Here is a 22,789-nt window from a genome sequence, read left to right on the forward strand (position 1 = left end):
AAAAGATCATAAAGCCAGAACAATCCTGAGAAAGTGAGAAAGTAAACCAAACCTGGAGGTATCAAGTTGTGGATTTTTAAATATATTACATTTAATTTAATTAAAGGTGCTGTAATAAAAACAGCATGGTGCTGGCATAAAGACAGACATATAGACCAATGGAACAGAATAGAGTCCTTAAAAAAACCCCACATATATATGATTAACTGATCTTTGACAAGGGTGGCAGAGTGGGGAAAGAATAATCCCTTCCAGTAAATGGTTTCAGGGAAACTGTATCAGTTCAGTTCAGTTCAGTCACTCAGTCGTGTCCGACTCTTTGCGACCCCATGAACTGCACAGCACGCCAGGCCTCCCTATCCATCACCAACTCTTGGAGTTTACCCAAACTCATATCTATCAAGTCGGTGATGCCATCCAGCCATCTCGTCCTCTGTCGTCCGCTTCTCCTACTAACCCCAATCCCTCCCAGCATCAGGGTCTTTTCCAAATGAGTCAACTCTTCGCATGAGGTGGCCAAAGTATTGGAGTTTCAGCTTCAGCATCAGTCCTTCCAGTGAACACCCAGGACTGATCTCCTTTAGGGTGGACTGATTGGATTTCCTCGCAGTCCAAGGGACTCTCAAGAGTCTTCTCAACACCACAGTTCAAAAGCATCAATTCTTCGGCGCTCAGCTTTCTTCACAGTCCAACTCTCACATACATACATGACCACAGGAAAAACCATAGCCTTGACTAGACGGACCTTTGTTGGCAAAGTAATGTCTCTGCTTTTAAATATGCTGTCTAGGTTGGTCATAACTTTCCTTCCAGGGAATAAGCGTCTTTTATTTATTTTTTTTTTCCTTTTTCTTTTTTTTTAAATTTAATTTTATTTTTTAACTTTACAATGTTGTATTGGTTTTGCCATACATCAAAATGAGTCTGCCTCAGGTGTTACATGTGTTCCCCATCCTGAACACTCCTCCCTCCTCCCTCCCCATACCATCCCCCCGGGTCATCCCAGTGCACCAGCCCCAAGCATCCAGTATCATACATCAAAACTGGACTGGTGACTCATTTCATATGTGATATTATACATGTTTCAGGAGAAGGCAATGGCACCCCACTCCAGGACTCCTGCCTGGAAAATCCCATGGATGGAGGAGCCTGGTAGGCTGCAGTCCACGGGGTTGTGAAGAGTTGGACTCGACTGAGCGACTTCACTTTCACTTTTCACTTTCACGCACTGGAGAAGGAAATGGCAACCCACACCAGTGTTCTTGCCTTGAGAATCCCAGGGACGGGGGAGCCTGGTGGGCTGCCGTCTACGGGGTCGCACAGAGTCGAACACGACTGAAGTGACTTAACAGCATACATGTTTCAATGTCATTCTCCCAAATCATCCCACCCTCTCCCTCTCCGACAGAGTCCAAAAGACTGTTCTATTCATCAGTGTCTCTTTTGCTGTCTTGTATACAGGGTTATTGTTACCATCTTTCTAAATTCCATATATATGTGTTAGTATACTGTATTGGTGTTTTTCTTTCTGGCTTACTTCACTCTGTATAATAGGCTCCAGTTTCATCCACCTCATTAGAACTGATTCAAATGTATTCTTTTTAATGGCTGAGTAATACTCCATTGTGTATATGAACCATAGCTTTCTTATCCATTCATCTGCTGATGGACATCTAGGTTGCTTCCATGTCCTGGCTATTATAAACAGTGCTGTGATGAACATTGTGGTACACATGTCTCTTTCAATTCTGGTTTCCTCAGTATGTATGCCCAGCAGTGGGATTGCTGGATCATAAGGCAGTTCTATTTCCAGTTTTTTAAGGAAACTCCACACTGTTCTCCATAGTGGCTATACTAGTTTGCATTCCCACCAACAGTGTAAGAGGGTTCCCTTTTCTCCACACTTTCTCCAGCATTTATTGCTTGTAGACTTTTGGGTCGCAGCCATTCTGACTGGCGTGAAATGGTACCTCATAGTGGTTTTGATTTGCATTTCTCTGATAATGAGTGATGTTGAGCATCTTTTCATGTGTTTGTTAGCCCTCTGTATGTCTTCTTTGGAGAAATGTCTATTTAGTTCTTTGGGCCCTTTTTTGATTGGGTCATTTATTTTTCTGGAATTGAGCTGCAGGAGTTGCTTGTATATTTTTGAGATTAGTTGTTTGTCAGCTGCTTCATTTGCTATTATTTTCTCCCATTCTGAAGGCTGTCTTTTCACCTTGCTTATAGTTTCCTTTGTTGTGCAGAAGCTTTTAAGTTTAATTAGGTCCCATTTGTTTATTTTTGCTTTTATTTCCAATATTCTGGGAGGTGGGTCATAGAGGATCCTGCTGTGATGTATGTCAGAGAGTGTTTTGCCTATGTTCTCCTCTAGGAGTTTTATAGTTTCTGGCCTTATGTTTAGATCTTTAATCCATTTTGAGTTTATTTTTGTGTATGGTGTTAGAAAGTGTTCTAGTTTCATTCTTTTACAAGTGGTTGACCAGTTTTCCCAGCATCACTTGTTAAAGAGATTGTCTTTAATCCATTGTATGTATATTCTTGCCTCCTTTGTCAAAGATAAGGTGTCCATATGTGCGTGGATTTATCTCTGGGCTTTCTATTTTGTTCCATTGATCTATATTTCTGTCTTTGTGCCAGTACCATACTGTCTTGATGACTGTGGCTTTGTAGTAGAGCCTGAAATCAGGCAGGTTGATTCATCCAGTTCCATTTTTCTTTCTCAAGATTGCTTTGGCTATTTGAGGTTTTTTGTATTTCCATACAAATTGTGAAATGATTTGTTCTAGCTCTGTGAAGAATACCGTTGGTAGCTTGATAGGGATTGCATTGAATCTATAAATTGCTTTGGGTAGTTTACTCATTTTCACTATATTATTCTTCCAATCCATGAACATGGTATATTTCTCCATCTATTAGTGTCCTTTTTGATTTCTTTCACCAGTGTTTTATAGTTTTCTATATATAGGTCTTTAGTTTCTTTAGGTAGATATATTCCTAAGTATTTTATTCTTTTCATTGCAATGGTGAATGGAATTGTTTCCTTAATTTCTCTTTCTATTTTCTCATTATTAGTGTATAGGAATGCAAGGGATTTCTGTGTGTTGATTTTATATCCTGCAACTTTACTATAATCATTGATTAGTTCTAGTAATTTTCTGGTGGAGTCTTTAGGGTTTTCTATGTAGAGGATCATGTCATCTGCAAACAGTGAGAGTTTTACTTCTTCTTTTCCAATTTGGATTCCTTTTATTTCTTTTTCTGCTCTGATTGCTGTGGCCAAAAACTTCCAAAACTATGTTGAATAGTAATGGTGAAAGTGGGCACCCTTGTCTTGTTCCTGACTTTAGAGGAATTGCTTTCAATTTTTCACCATTGAGGATAATGTTTGCTGTGGGTTTGTCATATATAGCTTTTATTATGTTGAGTTATGTTCCTTCTATTCCTGCTTTCTGGAGAGTTTTTATCATAAATGGATGTTGAATTTTGTCAAAGGCTTTCTCTGCATCTATTGAGATAATCATATGGTTTTTATTTTTCAATTTGTTAATGTGGTGTAATCCATTGATTGATTTGCGAATATTGAAGGATCCTTGCATCCCTGGGATAAAGCCCACTTGGTCATGGTATGATCTTTTTAATGTGTTGTTGGATTCTGATTGCTAGAATTTTGTTTAGGATTTTTGCATCTATGTTCATCAATGATATTGGCCTGTAATTTTCTTTTTTTGTGGCATCTTTGTCAGGTTTTGGTATTAGGGTGATGGTGGCCTCATAGAATGAGTTTGGAAGTTTACCTTCCTCTGCAATTTTCCGGAAGAGTTTGAGTAGGATAGGTGTTAGCTCTTCTCTAAATTTTTGGTAGAATTCAGCTGTGAAGCCGTCTGGACCTGGGCTTTTGTTTGCTGGAAGATTTCTGATTACAGTTTCAATTTCCGTGCTTGTGATGGGTCTGTTAAGATTATCTATTTCTTCCTGGTCCAGTTTTGAAAAGTTGTACTTTTCTAAGAATTTGCCCATTTCTTCCACGTTGTCCATTTTATTGGCATATAATTGCTGATAGTAGTCTCTTATGATCCTTTGTATTTGTGTGTTGTCTGTTGTGATCTCTCCCTTTTCATTTCTAATTTTATTGATTTGATTTTTCTCCCTTTGTTTCTTGATGAGTCTGGCTAATGGTTTGTCAATTTTATTTATCCTTTCAAAGAACCAGCTTTTGGCTTTGTTGATTTTTGCTATGGTCTCTGTTGTTTCTTTTGCATTTATTTCTGCCCTAACTTTTAAGATTTCTTTCCTTCTACTAACCCTGGGGTTCTTCATTTCTTCCTTTTCTTGTTGCTTTAGGTGTAGAGTTAGGTTATTTATTTGACTTTTTTCTTGTTTCTTGAGGTATGCCTGTATTGCTATGAACTTTCCCCTTAGGACTGCTTTTACCGTGTCCCACAGGTTTTGGGTTGTTGTGTTTTCATTTTCATTCATTTCTATGCAAATTTTGATTTCTTTTTTGATTTCTTCTGTGATTTGTTGGTTATTCAGCAGCGTGTTGTTCAGCCTCCACATGTTGGAATTTTCAATAGTTTTTCTCCTGTAATTGAGATCTAATCTTACTGCATTGTGGTCAGAAAAGATGCCTGGAATGATTTCAATTTTTTTGAATTTACCAAGGCTAGATTTATGGCCCAGGATGTGATCTATCCTGGAGAAGGTTCCGTGTGCGCTTGAGAAATAGGTGAAATTCATTGTTTTGGGATGAAATGTCCTATAGATATCAATTAGGTCTAACTGGTCTATTGTATCGTTTAAAGTTTGTGTTTCCTTGTTAATTTTCTGTTTAGTTGATCTATCCATAGGTGTCAGTGGGGAATTAAAGTCTCCCACTATTATTGTGTTATTGTTAATTTCTCCTTTCATACTTGTTAGCATTTGTCTTACATATTGCGGTGCTCCTATGTTGGGTGCATATATATTTATAATTGTTATATCTTCTTCTTGGATTGATTCTTTGATCATTATGTAGTGACCTTCTTTGTTTCTCTTCACAGCCTTTATTTTAAAGTCTATTTTATCTGATATGAGTATTGCTACTCCTGCTTTCTTTTGGTCTCTATTTGCATGGAAAATCTTTTTCCAGCCCTTCACTTTCAGTCTGTATGTGTCCCCTGTTTTGAGGTGGGTCTCTTGTAGACAACATATGTAGGGGTCTTGTTTTTGTATCCATTCAGCCAGTCTTTGTCTTTTGGTTGGGGCATTCAACCCATTTACGCTTAAGGTAATTATTCATAAGTATGATCACATTGCCATTTACTTTATTGTTTTGGGTTTTAATTTATACACCCTTTTTGTGTTTCCTGTCTAGAGAATATCCTTTAGTATTTATTGGAGAGCTGGTTTGGTGGTGCTGAATTCTCTCAGCTTTTGCTTGTCTGTAAAGCTTTTGATTTCTCCTTCATATTTGAATGAGATCCTTGCTGGGGTACAATAATCTGGGCTGTAGGTTATTTTCTTTCATCACTTTAAGTATGTCTTGCCATTCTCTCCTGGCTTGAAGAGTTTCTATTGAAAGATCAGCTGTTATCCTTATGGGAATTCCCTTGTGTGTTATTTGTTGTTTTTCCCTTGCTGCTTTTCATATTTGTTCTTTGTGTTTGATCTTTGTTAATTTGATTAATATGTGTCTTAGGGTGTTTCGCCTTGGGTTTATCCTGTTTGGGACTCTCTGGGTTTCTTAGACTTGAGTGATTATTTCCTTCCCCATTTTAGGGAAGTTTTCCACTATTATCTCCTCAAGTATTTTCTCATGGTTTTTCTTTTTGTCTTCTTCTTCTGGGACTCCTATGATTCGAATGTTGTAGCGTTTAATATTGTCCTGGAGGTCTCTGAGATTGTCCTCATTTCTTTTAATTCATTTTTCTTTTTTCTTCTCTGATTCATTTATTTCTACTCCTCTATCTTCTAATTCACTAATCCTATCTTCTGCCTCTGTTATTCTACTATTTGTTGCCTCCAGAGTGTTTTTGGTCTCATTTATTGCATTATTCACTATATTGACTCTTTTTTATTTCTTCTAGGTCCTTGTTAAACCTTTCTTGCATCTTCTCAATCCTTGTCTCCAGGCTATTTATCTGTGATTCCATTTTGATTTCAAGATTTTGGATCAATTTCACTATCATTATTTGGAATTCTTTATCAGGTAGATTCCCTATCTCTGCCTCTTTTGTTTGGTTTGGTGAGCATTTATCCTGTGCCTTTACCTGCTGGATATTCCTCTGTCTCTTCATCTTATTTATATTGCTGAGTTTGGGGTGTCCTTTCTGTATTCTGGCAGTTTGTAGTAAGCGTCTTTTAACTTCATGGCTGCAACCATCATCTGCAGTGATTTTGGAACCTAAAAAAATAAAGTCTGACACTGTTTCCACTGTTTCCCCATCTATTTCCCATGAAGTGATGGGACCAGATGCCTTGATCTTAGTTTTCTGAATGTTGAGCTTTAAGCCAACTTTTTCACTCTCCTCTTTCACTTTCATCACGAGGCTTTTAAATTCCTCATCCCTTTCTGCCATAAGGGTGGTGTCACCTGCATATCTGAGGTTATTGACATTTCTCCCGGCAATCTTGATTCCAGCTTGTGCTTCTTCCAGCCCAGCATTTCTCATGATGTACTCTGCATATAAGTTAAATAAGCAAGGTGACAATATACAGCCCTGATGTACTCCTTTTCCTATTCAGAACCAGTCTGTTGTTTCATGTCCAGTTCTAACTGTTGCTTCCTGACCTGCATACAGGTTTCTCAAGAGGCAGGTCAGGTGGTCTGGTATTCCCATTTCTTTCAGAATTTTCCACAGTTTACTGTGATCCACACAGTCAAAAGGCTTTGGCATAGTCAATAACGCAGAAATAGATGTTTTTCTGGAACTCTCTTGCTTTTTCCATGATCCAGTAGATGTTGGCAATTTGATCTCTGGTTCCTCTGCCTTTTCTGAAACCAGCTTGAACATCTGGAAGTTCACAGTTCACGTATGGCTGAAGCCTGGCTTGGAGAATTTTGAGCATTACTTTACTAGCGTGTGAAATGAGTGCAATTGTGTGGTAGTTTGAGCATTCTTTGGCATTGCCTTTCTTTGGGATTGGAATGAAAACTGACCTTTTCCAGTCCTGTGGCCACTGCTGAGTTTTCCAAATTTGCTGGCATATTGAGTGCAGCACTTTCACAGCATCATCTTTTCGGATTTGAAATAGCTCAACTGGAATTCCATCACCTCCACTAGCTTTGTTCATAGTGATGCTTCCTAAGGCCCACTTGACTTCACATTCCAGGATGTCTGGCTCTAGGTGAGTGATCACACCATCGTGATTATCTGGGTCGTGAAGATCTTTTTTGTACAGTTCTTCTGTGTATTCTTGCCACCTCTTCTTAATATCTTCTGCTTCTGTTAGGTCCATGCCATTTCTGTCCTTTATCGAGCCCGTCTTTGCATGAAATATTCCCTTGGTATCTCTAATTTTCTTGAAGAGATCTCTAGTCTTTCCCATTCTATTGTTTTCCTCTATTTCTTTGCATTGATTGCCGAGGAAGGCTTTCTTATCTCTCCTTGCTATTCTTTGGAACTCTGCATTCAGATGCTTATATCTTTCCTTTTCTCCTTTGCTTTTTGCTTCTCTTCTTTTCATAGCTATTTGTAAGGCCTCCCCAAACAGCCATTTTGCTTTTTTGCATTTCTTTTCCATGGGGATGGTCTTGATCCCTGTCTCCTGTACAATGTCACGAACCTCTGTCCATAGTTCATCAGGCACTCTGTCTATCAGATCTAGTCCCTTAAATCTATTTCTCACTTCCACTGTATAGTCATAAGGGATTTGATTTAGGTCATACCTGAATGGTCGAGTGGTTTTCCCTACTGTCTTCAATATAAGTCTGATATAACTGTGTATATCCACATGCAAAAGAATGAAATTGGACCTATATATTACAGCATCCACAAAAATCAACTTAAAATGGACTGAAGACTTTAACACAAGACCTGAAACTGTAAAATTTCAAGAAGAAAATATAGTGAAAGAAAATGACATTGGTCTTAGCAATGAGTTCTAGATATGACACCAAAAGCCCAGTCACCAAAAGCAAAAATAGATAATTGAAACTACATCAAACCAGAAAGTTTTTGCACAGCAGAGGAAACAATTAGCAGAGTAAAAAAGCAACCTACAAAATGGTAGAAAATATTTGCAAACTGTATATCAGATGAGAGGTAGATTTCCAAATTATATAAGGAATTCCAACAACCCAACAGCAAGAAGAATACTAACTCGATTAAAAATGGACTAGAGAGTTCAGTAGATATTTCTCTAAGGACTACATACAAATGGCTAGTTGGTATACGCAAGGGTGCAGAACATCACTAACAATCTGGGTAATGCAAATCAAAATCACAATGAGGTATCACCTTATACCTGATAGAATGGATATTATGAAAGAAAAAGCAAAAGACAAGTGTAGTGAGGATGTGAAGAAAATGGACCCCTTTGTATATTGTGGATGTGGCCACTATGTAAAGGAGTATGGCAGTTCCTCAAAAAAAAATCTATCATATGATCAAGCAATCTTTCTTTTGGGTGTTTATCTGCCCAGGTGTGGAAACAACTTCAGTGTCTGTTGATGAATGTTGAAAGAGGAATGGATTTTTTAAATGTGATATACACATACAACAGAATATTACTGAGCATTAAAAAGAAGGAAATTCTGTGACATGAGACAGAAATGAACCTTGAAGACATCATTGTTGCTTCTGTCTGACTCTTTGTGACCCCATAGACTGTAGCACACCAGGCCTCTCTGACCCTCACCATCTCCTGGAGCTTGCCCAAATTCATTTTCATTGCATTGGTGATGCTATCCACCCATCTCATTCTCTTACACCCTCTTCTCCTTCTGCCCTCAATCTTTCCAAGCATCAGGGACTTTTCCAATGAGTCATCTGTTCACATCCGATGACCAAAATACTGGAGCTTCAGCATCAGTTCTTCCAGTAAATATTCAGGGTTATTGACTGGTTTGATCTCCTTGCTGTCCAAGGGACTTTCAGGAGTCTTTTCCAGCACCACAGTTCAAAGGCATCAATTCTTTGGCCTTCTTTATGGTCCAGCTCTCACAACCATACATGACCACTGGGAAGACCATATAGCCTTGACTATATGGACCTTTGTCAGCAGAGTAATGTCTCTGCTTTTCAACATACTGTCTAGGTTTGTCATAGCTTTCCTGCCAAGAAGCTATCATCTTCTGATTTCATGGCATTTGAAGACATTCAGTTCAGTTCAGTTCAGTTCAGTCGCTCAGTCATGTCCAACTCTTTGCGACCCCATGAATCGCAGCACGCCAGGCCACCCTGTCCATCACCAACTCCCGGAGTTCACCCAGACTCACGTCCATCGAGTCGGTGATGCCATCCAGCCATCTCATCTTCTATTGTCCCCTTTTCCTCCTGCCCCCAATCCCTCCCAGCATCAGAGTCTTTTCCAATGAGTCAACTTTCCGCATGAGGTGGCCAAAGACATTAGCTATGTGAAATTAGCCAGTCACAAAAGGACACATAATGCATGATTCCACTTACATGAGATATCTAAAATAATCAAACTTATAGACTTAATCAGAGAGTAGAATGGTGGTTGCCAGGAGCCTGATGGAGGGGAGAGATGGGGAGTTACTAATCAATAGGCATAAAGTTTCAGCTATGCAAGATGATTAACTTCTAGAAATCTACTGTACAGCTTTGTCCTTCACTGTATACATTAACATTTGTTGAGAGGGTAGATCTCATGTTAAATTTATTTATAACAAAAATATAAAGTTTACAGTAAAAACTTAAGTCTTTCCCTCCTTCCTGCCCGACAATCAGTTCACTGGAGGAAAACACTCTTAATAGTTTTAATTAATAGGGGAGAACCTTTTCAGGCATCCACTATGCATATTATGCTTCCCCAGTGGCTCAGCAGTAAAAAATCCACCTGCAATGCAGGATACTTGGGTTTAATCCCTGGGTCAGGAAGATCCTTGAACTAAGAAATGGCAATCCACTCCAGTATTCTGGCCTGGAAAATTCCAAGGACAGAGGAGCCTGGTGGGCTATAGTCCATGGGGTTGCAGAGAGTGGGACACAACGGAGCATACATGCTTCTCAGAAAAGAGATTTGTCAAGTGTCTCTTACATTCTAGCCAGTGCTCTAGGAATTAGAGAGAGGGTAGTTTCCTGCCATTTACACATTTATAGAGCTCTTCCATGTGCCAAGTGCCATGTTGGTGCTGCAGATTCATCTGAGAGCCAAGGCAGATGTGGTCCTGACATTATGGAGTTGGTGTTCTAGAGGTCAGGCAGACAAGAGACCAGAGATACAGACAAAGCAAGTCAAACTCTAGCAACTGCTGGAGAGAAAAAAAGTACTATAAGAGGGATTAATAGAGCATCCTAGTCTAGGTGGGTGATTAAAAGATCTCTCTGAAGAGGAGACATGGAAATTAACTCGAATAGAGGGAAGAGCAATTATATAACTGAGGGGGAAGAAAAGTTTGGCATGCTTGAAGGCCTGGGTGGCTGGGATGTGGTGGGTGGGTCAGCAGTGGTATGGTATGATATTGGCCTAGAGGGTGGGGTTAGAATATGAGTGGCTTTGAGACTTCTGGTAGAATTTGGTCTCTGAAGGCTTTAAGCAGAAGAGTGTTATGATCAAATTTGTTTTTAAAAGATTCCTATGACTGCCAGTTCAGGATGGGTTGGGATAGAACTAGAAAGGTAACATGGGAGACCAACAAGAGGTCATTGCAGTGTCCACACAGGAGCTGATGACGGCTTGGGCTAAGATGATAGAAATAAGACTATACCATGATCTTGTTCTGTAACTAGCATACAATATTTAAAGTGTCGAATTCCCGACTTCAAAGTATGTAGAGGCTGCCTTTTCCTACGGAGCTCATCTTCCACTGAGGGATGAGCGTACCAGTTCACAAGCTATATGTACAGAGGTATTGACAGCAACATTGCTTATAGGAAAAAATACTGGTATCAAAGGAATGCTCACCAGTAGGGAGTTGTTGAATGAACTGTGATACATTAATATTATGGACTCTCATGTAGCCATTAGAGTGTTCCCATTAGCCATTAGAGTGATTTTATTTATATATAAATATTCTTTTTCAAATTCTTTTCCACTATAGGTTACTACAAGATACTGAATATAGTTCCCTGTGTTCTGCAGCAGGTTCTTGTTGCTTATCTGTTTTATATATAGTAGTGTGTATATATTAATAACAAATTCCTGATTTATCCCTCCCCGTCTCCCCACTTTCCCTTTTTGGTAACCATAAGTTTGTCTTCTATGTCTTTTGAGCCTATTTCTATTTTGTAAGTAAGTTCTTTTGTATGATTTTTTTTTTTGGATTTCATATATAAGCGATATCATTTGATATTTTTCTCTCTCGTTCTGACTGACTTCATGTAGTATGATAATCTCTAGGTCCATCCGTGTTGCTGCACATGGAATTATTTCATTCTTTTTATGGCTGAGTATGTTTCCATTGTGTATATATACCACATCTTCTTTATCCATTCATCTGTTGATGGACATTTAGAGTGTTTCCATGTCTTGGCTATTGTAAACAGTGCTGTTTTGAACTCTGGAGTGCATGTATCTTTTCAAATTAGAATTTTCTCTGAATATATGCTCAAGAGTGGGACTGCTGGATCTTATGGTAACACCATTTTTAGTTTTTTTAAGGAACCTCTTGACTGTTCTCCATAGTGACTCCACCAATCTACATTCCCACCAACAGTATAGGAGAGTTCCCTTTTCTTCATACCCTCTCCAGCATGTATTATTTTTAGTGATGGCCATTTTGACTGGTGTGAGGTGATACCTCATTGCAATTTTGATTTGCATTTCACTAATAATTAGCAATACTGAGCATCTTTTCATGTACCTGTTGTCCATCTGTATGTTTTCTTTGGAGAAATGTCTATTTAGGTCTTCTGGCCATTTTTTGATTTTTTTTTAATATTAAGCCTTACATTTGTATATTTTGGAAGTTAATCCCTTGTTGGTCACATCATTTGCAAATATTTTTCCCAGTCTGCAGGTTATCTTTTTGTTTTGTTTATAATTTCCTTTGTTGTACAAATGCTTTTAAGTTTTAAGGTCCCATTTGGTTATTTGGGGTTTCATTTACATTACTCTAGAATGTTTTCCTTTTAACTCACTTTTAAACTTTTTATATAGTTTTCACATATGATGATGATGATTTTTTTAAACTTTTAAGTTGTGCCTAGCTTGTGATAGACCTGCAAAAATTATCTGTTAAATAAACATTGGCTATTTAAAGAAAGTACTTGTACATTATAAAAATAGGCCCAAAATTGCATAAATAAAAAGAAAAAAAATCTTATAATTTTGCTAGAGATCACTCCCATTACCTCTATGTAGAATTTTCCAGGCTTTATTTATTAAAAATTCATACATAATAGCTTTTTAAAGATGGGATTTTTCTGACCTGTTCCTCTCTCTTTTATCTTCTCTTTTCCCTATCTTTCTTTCTCCCTGATTCTCTTTCTTTCTCCCTGATTGTAGAGAAAATTAGCTACCAAACAGCTCAGAAATGCCTGTCAGTGGCAAAGTGACACCTTCTAGGAAGGAAGCAGTTCCTGGGTCTGGAATATCACCTGATCGATGATTTATTCCTCAGAGATTTCTAGGCACTTTCCCTAGGGGTTTGGCCTTCTGGAGAGTGAATCAATGCCCCTCTGTGTTGGACACTGCACCAAACTCAGCACTTTTCTCTTGTAGGCATTTTCAGCTTTTTACTATGTGATGGAGTTTTTAAACCTTACATCAGAGGAATCAGTATCTGTGGAACAGTTGACTGAGAAGTTGGAAGAGTTCTGCGCTCAGCGTTGGGAAGAGGTAAGCAACTGGAAACAGCAGCTGTTACCATTGTTACCATTTCCCTGTGCGTCTGCTCTTCAGGTTGTACTAATGTGACCAAGATCCAACACACATGTTAGAGAGGCCCAGATGGCACACTCAGTTAGGAATAAACTCACCGGCATTCCATGATAACTGGCCATACAATGGATTAAACAAAAAAGGTCTTAATGATTTTCACCTAATTTGAAGTGTGGCAATAGGCAGTTGCTGGCATGGGTCCAATAGCTTGACTATCTTCAATCATTCTTTGATCATTCTTCGGCTGCTTTCCTCATGGAAATAAGGTTTAGCTTCAGTGATCGCATCCAGATACATCAGTTCCTTTTTACAGGAAAGCAAAAGCTAGCCCAGAAGCTCCTTAGTAGTCTTTTCTCTTACATCTCATTGGCCACGGCTGGCTGAGAAAGCAGGATGCAGGATTTTACGACTGGCTTTGAGCCCTAGATCCACCACGAGCTACTTCCTGGAGCTGAGCACATTGTCTTCTACTACTTCCCTTAACCCCCGAGGAAGACAGGCAGTTCACAGAATCTGCCACAGACACCACTGTGGTCAGACCATTTTTCCATCAAACAGGTTCAATATATATCCTGCTTATGACAGAAGCACAAGTTTTCTTCTGGTCTGAGGCACTGAGTCATTCAAGATCCAGTGCCACCTGATGAAAATTTCCAGGGACGCAAGAGAAAGATATGGAATTTCAGTTCAGTTCAGTTCAGTCGCTCAGTCATGTCCGACTTTATGCGACCCCATGAATCGCAGCACGCCAGGCTTCCTTGTCCATCACCAGCTCCCAGAGTTCACACAAACTCATGTCCATCTAGTTGGAGATGCCATCCAGCCATCTCATCCTCTGTCGTCCCCTTCTCCTCCTGCCCCCAATCCCTCTCAGCATTAAGGTCTTTTCCAATGAGTCAACTCTTCGCATGAGGTGCCCAAAGTATTGGAGTTTCAGCTTTAGCATCAGACCTTCCAATGAACACCCAGGACTGATCTCCTTTAGGATGGACTGGTTGGATCTCCTTGCAGTCCAAGGGACTCTCAAGAGTCTTCTCCAACACCACAATTCAAAAGCATTAATTCTTCAGTGCTCAGCTTTCTTCACAGTCCAACTATGAGACCACTGGAAAAACCATAGCCTCTACTAGACGGACATTACTTTGTTGGCAAAGTAACATCTCTACTTTTCAATATGCTATCTAGGTTGGTCATAAGTTTCCTTCTAAGGAGTAAGTGTCTTTTAATTTCATGGCTGCAATCACCATCTGCAGTGATTTTGGAGCCCCAAAAAATAAAGTCTGACACTGTTTCTACTGTTTCCCCATCTATTTCCCATGAAGTGATAGGACCAGATGCCATGATCTTAGTTTTCTGAATGTTGAGCTTTAAGCCAACTTTTTCACTCTCCTCTTTTACCTTCATCAAGAGGCTTTTTAGTTCCTCTTCACTTTCTGCCATAAGGGTGGTGTCATCTGCATATACTCTGTTCTAAAAATAAACAGATCATCTAGGAGTGGCCAAAAACAGCAGCTGTTTTAAGTCGACACGGTTGCAAAATGCATGGTGCTTTCATTCTGAAGATATGTGATTATTTGAAAATGGATGCTATTCTCTTGGGCACTGACAACCGAGGAAGGAAGATTGTACAAGAGCCTGGACATTTGAAGGTTGTGCAAGAGCCTGGACATTTGGAATTTTCTCTTAAGTATTTTGTCTGAGTTGGACATGAAGGAGGTATTCAGGGCTTTCAGAAAGAGCAGATCAGATATGCCTCAGCCCTTTCCAAGAGGGGAGGCTTTTTGCAGCTGCTGGTGATCTGTGGAGAAAGAGGAACATCTTGGATTCTTGAGCAAAATGCTTCCTGAACTGGGTTCCAGGGCAGTGTTTGTCGAACGTAACTGTGCCAACTCACTGGAAAAGACCCTGATGCTAGGAAAGATTGAGGGCAGGAGGAGAAGGGGAGAAAGAGGTTGAGATGGTTGGATGGCATCACTGACTCCATGGAAATAAGTCTGAGCAAACTGTGGGAGATAGTGGAGAACAGAGGAGCCTGGCGTGCTGCAGTCCACGGGGTTGCAGAGTCAGACACGACTTAGTGCCTGAACAACAACAAGGGCAAGAGGCTGAGACGGTGTGGATAGAGTCAGGACTCCAACCCTAGTTCTTTTGATTCTACACGTTGAAATGTCTTAACAAAGATCAAATTTTCCCCACACTTAAAGATCTGTAAAATGAAAATACAGACACTATATTTATTGAATAAATGTGTGTATAAGTGGACAAGCTCATTAAACAAAAATTAATGATTTCTTTCATGTAACAGTTTTTCAGTTTTGAATATATGTGGAAAATGTTTCACAAGGGATGAAAAAATATAGTAAAATTCAGTGTTGTTGAACCTATTAGACCGCAGAAACTAGATTTTTTTTTTTCCTGCTGGAGCACTTATTAATGTGTCATAGCCTGTGGAGGAAAAGATCCCTTAACAGACCCTGAAGTATGAAGCCCTGCACCCATGGAAGGCATGCAGCGCCATTCCCAAAGCCCTCTGCAGAGGCCAACCCTCAGGCCCATGTGAGCTGGGGCTTTCTATTCCCTTGATCAGCTCAGTAGGGAACATGGCGGCTGTGGAGAAGGGCCTGTTGTACAAGCATCATGTTTTCCTCACTTTGCTTCCAGGTGCAGAAGAATTTTGGTGAAGTGAAGGAGAAATACCTGAGTGAATACTGCTTTTCTGGCACCTACATCCTGGTTCTCCTCCTGAATGGCTACCATTTTACAGCTGAGTCCTGGAAAAATATTCACTTCATGAACAAGGTTTGTTGGGTTAAGGGCGAAGTTGGGTGGTAGTGACTGAGACAGCTTTGAGTTTGAAAGAGGTAGGAGTCAGCCTGATTTAAATTTTGGCCTGATGTCCTGTTCTGCCACCTCACCTCTCACCCAAGCTGGGATTTTGTGCCTGGCTCTCCTGGCATGTTGACCAGCCAGTTGTGGGCATCCTATCTAAGGAGGTCTACTTGCATCCTCAGCCTCACCTTTCTGCTCATAAAACAGTGACTAACTCCTTATAAGACAAAATATAAGATATTAAAGTAATATAACAGTATTTCAACAGCCACAGTGATTCTGTGTGCTGGCTTCAACATCCATCCCAAAGGCCCCTTCATGAATCCAGAAAGGATGATCATGGTTTCTTATAAGGGGTGAAGGCCTTGTTGGCTGCAGCTTTAAGAATGACCAATCCGAAAGCTCACTGTGAGGAATGAGAGGAATGACTGTGCATGGGGGCCTTTGCTTAAGAAATCAGGCTTAGCATAAGCCTTAAAGAAGCAACCTCATGGCTGTGCATTACCAAAGCATCACCTGCAGGCATTCAGGCCTGGAGCAACATTTCCACTGGCAGTGAGACAGAGGAACACACTTGTGGCTGATTAAAAATATTAAGGACAGTGTTTCTCTACCTTTTAAACTCATACCAATTGATGGCAAAAACAATTTACCCCTGACTTCAAGCAAAACAAAGCATTAAGGCAGAGGACTGTGGTGGCCTTGAAAATACTAGTTTCATCGTGCTCTTGTCAATATTGCCTTTGCTAATTTGAATCTTTTCCTTGTTTTAACATCCAAGTTTTCCTTCTGTTCCATCATGGTTTGTCTGTTTGAGAGAGATGTCTATGTCAGACTTATATTCTCTGAGGTACCAACTATGATCTGTTATTTCTAAACCCTAGGTGATAACTCCAGTAACTCTGGAGGCTTCTTTGACACAGGCAGTCAGATAAAGTTCCAGTTTCCCATAAAAGGAAGCGGGCATTTTACAAATTATTAATTCCCAGGACTGGTAAAGGCGTAGGGGAGAGGAGCATTTCACATGCTATTGGCTGGGATGTAAACTGGCATAACCTTTGGGAAGACTGTTTTGGCAATATGTGCTAGAAGCCTTAAAATATGTACATCACTTTGTCCAACTACTCCATTTCTAGGGTTTATAAATAATTGAATAAAGTGAGTAAAAATGACCATATAAGGCAGTTCATACCAGTCATGATGCTGCAGAAATCCCTTAAGAGATGTGGGATAATATTTACAAAGAGTTGTTAAATGACTTCTACATGCAATTTAATTCCACTTTTTTCTGTGAAAAACATGCACAGAGAGATTGGTAGGATATGACACAAAATGATAATAACAACAACTCTGAGTGACGAAGCAGAGATGGTTTTATCTTCAAAAAAGAAGATATATGTACTTGGTGATTTTCCTACCATGACCACATACAACTCATGTAATAGAAACATTTCCACAATTCTTTATTATTCACAGACTACCTATATTTCAATATATTTCGAGGTGATTTGAAAATATCCCTAGGAAGATGGCAGGGTTGGAGAATGTTTTTTCATTTGAGAATATCCCTAGGAAGATGGCAGGGTTGGAGAATGTTTTTTCATTTGAGAATAATCCTTTCTCATGCATATGCAATGTCTTTGAACATCCGTCGAGTAAGACTGACTTGATGGGGATTATTCCCCAGGTTTTCCCTAGTTGAATCATAACAGAAGTCCTGGTTTTGTATGGATGAGATTCCTGGGCCTGACATGGATGTAGAAGGACAGGGACAGTCAGTCTCTCATTTTTTGCCTGCTTCCTGTCAGCCTCCAGCCCCCTTCCCCACCCTATCACCCACATTACACAAATATCAAAAGAGGAATGCAAACTTCCAAAGGCCTAATTTGAATTAAGTTCTTCTTGGCAGGAGAACTGAGCCATCTTTCACCAAATTCCTCTGTGAATCTGGGGAATACAGTAGTGAGGCCCCACACTCTCCTTCTAATCACTTGCTCCTGTTTCCTCACAGCCATATTCCCAATTCAAAATATAGAAGTAATCCCTTTAGAGAACCGAACGTGGTGCTTTCACTTCCTGGTGGTTTAGTGTTATGGGTAGCGTTGAATGAAAGCTCATTTAATCCTCAAATCAGAAACAACACTTTCCCCACTGTTTGCAGGTCCGGAGCACCAGCGTTGGGTGGACTTTGGGCTACATGCTGAACCTGACCAACAAGATTCCAGCTGAAGAGCCAATGTCCCCACCCCTCCCCCACTCCACCTATGTCTTCCTCATGGTCCTCTTCTCCCTGATCCTGCTCGCAGTGATCATCGTAGGCATAGTTGTCTTTCACAAGCCTTCGTATTTCTGGAAAGACATGGTATAGCAGGAGCAGCTGAAATCTTCTGGCTGGAGTGAGAAAACTCGCCCAGGAAGCACTTACCTCCACAGTGGGGCCCAAGGTCACCACTCTTGCTCACCAAGGCCAGTCTTGACCAGCATGAGGCTTCCTTGGCTTCTGCTAAAGCCTCTCCGTGGGAAGTATTCACCACCCTCTGCTTCAAGGACTTCCTGGCAGACACTGTCTTTTCTGTGAGTCTTTCCAAACTTCCCCCCTTTCTCTTTTGTACTCTTTGTTTGTGTGGGTCTTAAAGATCTGCCTCCTTTCATGATCATTGCTTTATAAAAGAACAATATTGACTTTGTCCAAAAGAACTGAGAATCTCGAGTCCTGTGCTGGGAAGCTGCCCTGCCTAAAAGAAGAATCTTGGGGACTAATTCAGTTGTGATCTTACAGACCTGATTCCCATTTATTAAAAAAGCCATACAATGCCTTTGGAGAAGATAGACACACACCCAAGCCCAGCCTGCCCTTTCCATGGGAAAATTGTCTAGACTAAGCAAATGTGTACTAGGGCAAAAGAGTCTTGCAAAGGAATTTCTGTGCTTATGCAGTAAATAGTTAATCCAAGCCAAAAGAGGCTTTTTGCCTAAGTCACATATTCCTGGGTGATGCCAAAAATGCTACAGAGTGGGACACCCATACCAGAGATTATTTTAAAAGCTGCTGTACATATATACATAGGCATTCAGATATCAGGGCGTATTATTTAGTTAGGTGTACACATGTCAGGAATAAAAATAGTTACAACATAAGGTTGGAAAAATGTGTCCTCCAAAACATCTCCTGGGGTTGGTTTTTATTGTGGTAAAAGGCATAGAACCTAAAACTCACCATTATAACATAAACAGTTTAGTGGCATTTAGTACATTCACAATGCTGTGCGACTGTCAATGCTATCCAACTCCAGTATATTTTCATCACCAAGAAATTGGCTGGGCATAAGGCCATCCTGAGGTAGACATGAACCGTCAACCTTTCCGTTTTGCTAAACATGCTAACCAGTTGCACCACAAAGATGCTCACTGAGATGTCACTAAAGCCATGCTGTATCTTACTGTCCCAGGATCTAATTTAGTGAGAGAACTTCATGAGTGAGAGTGGCATGCCTTTTTGGTGTCATGGTATTTACACAACAAAATGTGCCAGGGATCACATCTACAAGTGTTACTACTGGTTCTAGGTACTTCTGCTTAAGCATCTTTGCCATAGACATCTTTGCCACAAGCACTTGTGGCCACATTTTCACTGTAGTAATTGGCTTGGAAGCAATTTTGCCATAAAATATAAGATAATGGAAAATAAAAGAGGGGCAATTAAAGGACACAATGAAATGAATAACAAAATTCAAGACACTATGAAATATAAAATGTTTGAGTACATTTAAAATGTGTGTAGATTCATGGCAATACTGTACAAATAGCTTATTTTATTTTGCAGGTGGTACCTAAGCACTTGTCTTCCAAGTCTTTCATTCATAGCATTTTATACGGGGTTTATTTTTTTGGCTCATTGGTTTGTCTCCTCATTCTGCATCATACTTTTTCTTGTTCACTGAAATGTCTTCCTTCATAAAGAGCGATGTACGTTTCCAAGTCCTTAGAGGCATCTTTGTAACTGAGCTTTGTGCTGTGCTGTGAAAGCTTCTACACAGTTGTTTGTTCTTGGCATATTGTCACGTGTCCGTTGATAGACATTCCAAAGTCATGTGGGAAATGTGGGTTTCCCTCTCCACCTTCTAGGACTGTGGCCTCTTTCTCCTCCAAAGTAGTGTTTCAAAATACGAAACCAACTCTTGGGACAAATCAGTGTCATATGCCAGCTCAATAAAGCCATCAATAATGTTGCCAACTAGAAGAAATGCTAACACATTTCAACCAGTTGAAACCAAACTGTCAAACCAAAAACTCCTACCTCGGTTATTTTATCTTTCATGGAGAACGTGCCTTATAGGCAATGAGTTATTTGATGAAAATGTTTGCCGCAAAAACGCTTGTGGCAGAGGTGTCAATGGCAAAGATACTTATGGTGAAGGTGCCTAGAACTCATTTCAACATGTAAGTAAATGTAATTAATGAGATTTCTTATTTTTTAATATTAAGTTTTTGAAATCTGTTGTGTATATTACACTTAGAGCACACCCTAATCCGGACTACATTTTAAGTGCTCGATAGCCATGTGTGACTAGTGGCTACCATATTAAACAGCACATATCAAAAAGTACATTCAAAGCTAAAAAAACACAGGCAATAGTATTTTGTCTTTCTCTGGGTGGGGGAACTTCTTTAAACAGCTATAGATGCTATAACATCCTTGCTATTATTTATTATATATGAAGTTTAACATTATCCTTAACAAGCTTTTAACATCCCAGCTCAGAGTTTCACATTATTCCTCAGGTTTTGTTGCATTTTTTTGTGACAATAGAGATGCCTGTCATTCAGACCAAGATGCTTGATGATTAACCCTAAACTTTAGAAAATTTAATCTGGATTTAAAGATGATACAAGATAATTTGGATGCTTAAATTCTATAGTCAAAGTGTAAATTTGAATACTAAAATAAAGATTAGTCTCTTAAGAGCTCACAAAGTTTACCATATAATAGTAAAGTTACTATTAAAATATATTCTCATGTATTGTTGGTTTGAAAGACGAGTTGAATTTCACCAAAATGGTTTCATCGCTCTCTGATTCAGAGTCTGATAATTGCTATCTTGTTTGAACATAACAAGTTGCTCACAATTAGCCTGCACTAGCCAGGTATTTCAGTTTGTACTATTTTTTTTTTTTTTTTTATTTCTTATAACGACCTCAAAATTTCAGTGGCTTACCACAATAAACATTGATTTTCATGTTCATGGGTCTAAAATCAGCTAGTACCTCTATTTCCGGCAGTAGGTCAAGTTCAGGCCTGCTCCATGTATCTCCCACTCTCCTTGTCTGGTGGCTTCCTGAGCCATGTTCTGAGTAGAAGGGACACAAAAAGGACAGAAAATTCAGGATGCCTCTTCAGGTCTTGGCCCAGACATGGCCCTGTCACTTCCATTCACATTCTACTGACCAAAATAAGTCATATGACCAACCCCAACTTTACCAATTGAAGAAACACTGGGGAAAATGGCAGAGTCATGTGGCAAAGGACATGAATGACTAATTGTAACAGAAAATTCATGAAACACTGGGCACAATGATTCAGTCTACCACAGTTTCTTATGAACTAAAACATAAAGTATGTTTTCCATGAACTGAAATCTACTTATCTTGCCAAAGAATAGTCTTAAAAATATGTCATTTCCTCCAAGACATCATCAATTCCATCTTCTTTCCACAGCCTTAACCAGGATGCTCTGGCACCTCCCACATTAGTCTCACATTCTAAAATGACAGATTAAGAGACCATCTATTTATTTTCCTTATATGTTTAAGCCAGTGTATAGTTAACTACTCAAGTTTTTATTTGCACAAGAATCTAATACAACTGAACATAATTGGTTTAATCACAGGTACAATAGTTATTTTAATTAATTGGGAAAAGAATGTCTCCATAAGCCTTCTTCTTTCAAAGTGGCATTTAAGACTCCATGTTTTAAAAGTGTTGTTATGCCTTTTGTATTTCTCTATTTTAAGTAAATGAATTTCTAAATTTATATTGATGATATAATGATGGAATCACCCTCATCAGCACCTGAGTTGACTTTTTATTTCTATATCCCTTTTGCACGAAGAGTATCAGAGAACATGGATTAGTCAATGAAAAGTGAGATACAGTTTCCTAAGAAACAACATCATTTCTTTTTTTTTCTTTTTTGACTTGATCCTATTTAATTACATTAATTTTAAGGAAAAACCAATACAATATTGTAAAGTTAAAACATAAAATAAAATAAAACAACATCATTTCTTATAGCAAGGTTCTAAGAAGAGAGGGGAGGAAAGGCCTGTGATGGGGAACAGTGTGTTTTAGGATGACTTATACTGAGCTCTACCTTTCCTCATAAACTTGCTCCTCCTCCTGCATTTTATCATGATTAACACCACCACTCCCTTAAGGAACCAAGATTAGAATCAACTTTATCAGTGTTGAAGTGACAGGGGCTTGTCCTGGCCAAGACCTTCCCATTCTGCCTTTACAGCATTTTTCATTTTGATTCCTCTTTTCAATCTTGTGATTACCACCCCAGTAGAAACCTGATATCAAGAACAATGATCTTGTCTCCAATATATTGCTTTCAGATTAATCAATATTTGCTAAACAGTTTGGAGACAATTAGTGTCCCATGTCATGTTAATGCTTGTCCTGTGGGGGAAACAAGAGTTCTGTGCTCAAATAATTTGGGGAAATTCTGGGTTAAATAAAATTTAATAAATTATTTTTTTTTAATGTATTGAAGTATAGTCAATTTACAATTCGTGTGTTTCTTGTGTGTGGCAAAGTGATTCAGTTATATATATTCTTTTTCATATTCTTTTCCATTATGATTTATTACAGGATACTGAAATAGTTCCCTGTGCTATACAGTAGAATCTTGGTGTTTTTCTATTTTATATATAATAGCTTAATAGTATATAATAATTATATAAAATATAT

General features: G+C 39.1%; 1 protein-coding gene across 4 annotated transcripts in view; it reads left to right on the forward strand.

Annotated features, from left to right (window-relative positions):
• The window catches only part of ENTPD1 (ectonucleoside triphosphate diphosphohydrolase 1), a 104,461-nt gene extending 81,875 nt beyond the window's left edge, over positions 1-22,586 (forward strand). For all 4 annotated transcript variants that reach the window (XM_019953065.2, XM_019953066.2, XM_070780564.1 and 1 more), the window contains exons 8-10: positions 12,829-12,945; positions 15,649-15,786; positions 17,978-22,586. In XM_019953065.2, the coding sequence (XP_019808624.1) occupies positions 12,829-12,945; positions 15,649-15,786; positions 17,978-18,184 (462 nt within the window). In that variant the 3' untranslated portion in view covers positions 18,185-22,586. The remainder of the gene's footprint in view (positions 1-12,828; positions 12,946-15,648; positions 15,787-17,977) is intronic.
• Positions 22,587-22,789: the final 203 nt, after the last annotated feature.

Source organism: Bos indicus, chromosome 26 (assembly GCF_029378745.1).
Source record: "Bos indicus isolate NIAB-ARS_2022 breed Sahiwal x Tharparkar chromosome 26, NIAB-ARS_B.indTharparkar_mat_pri_1.0, whole genome shotgun sequence".
Lineage (NCBI taxonomy): Eukaryota > Metazoa > Chordata > Mammalia > Artiodactyla > Bovidae > Bos > Bos indicus.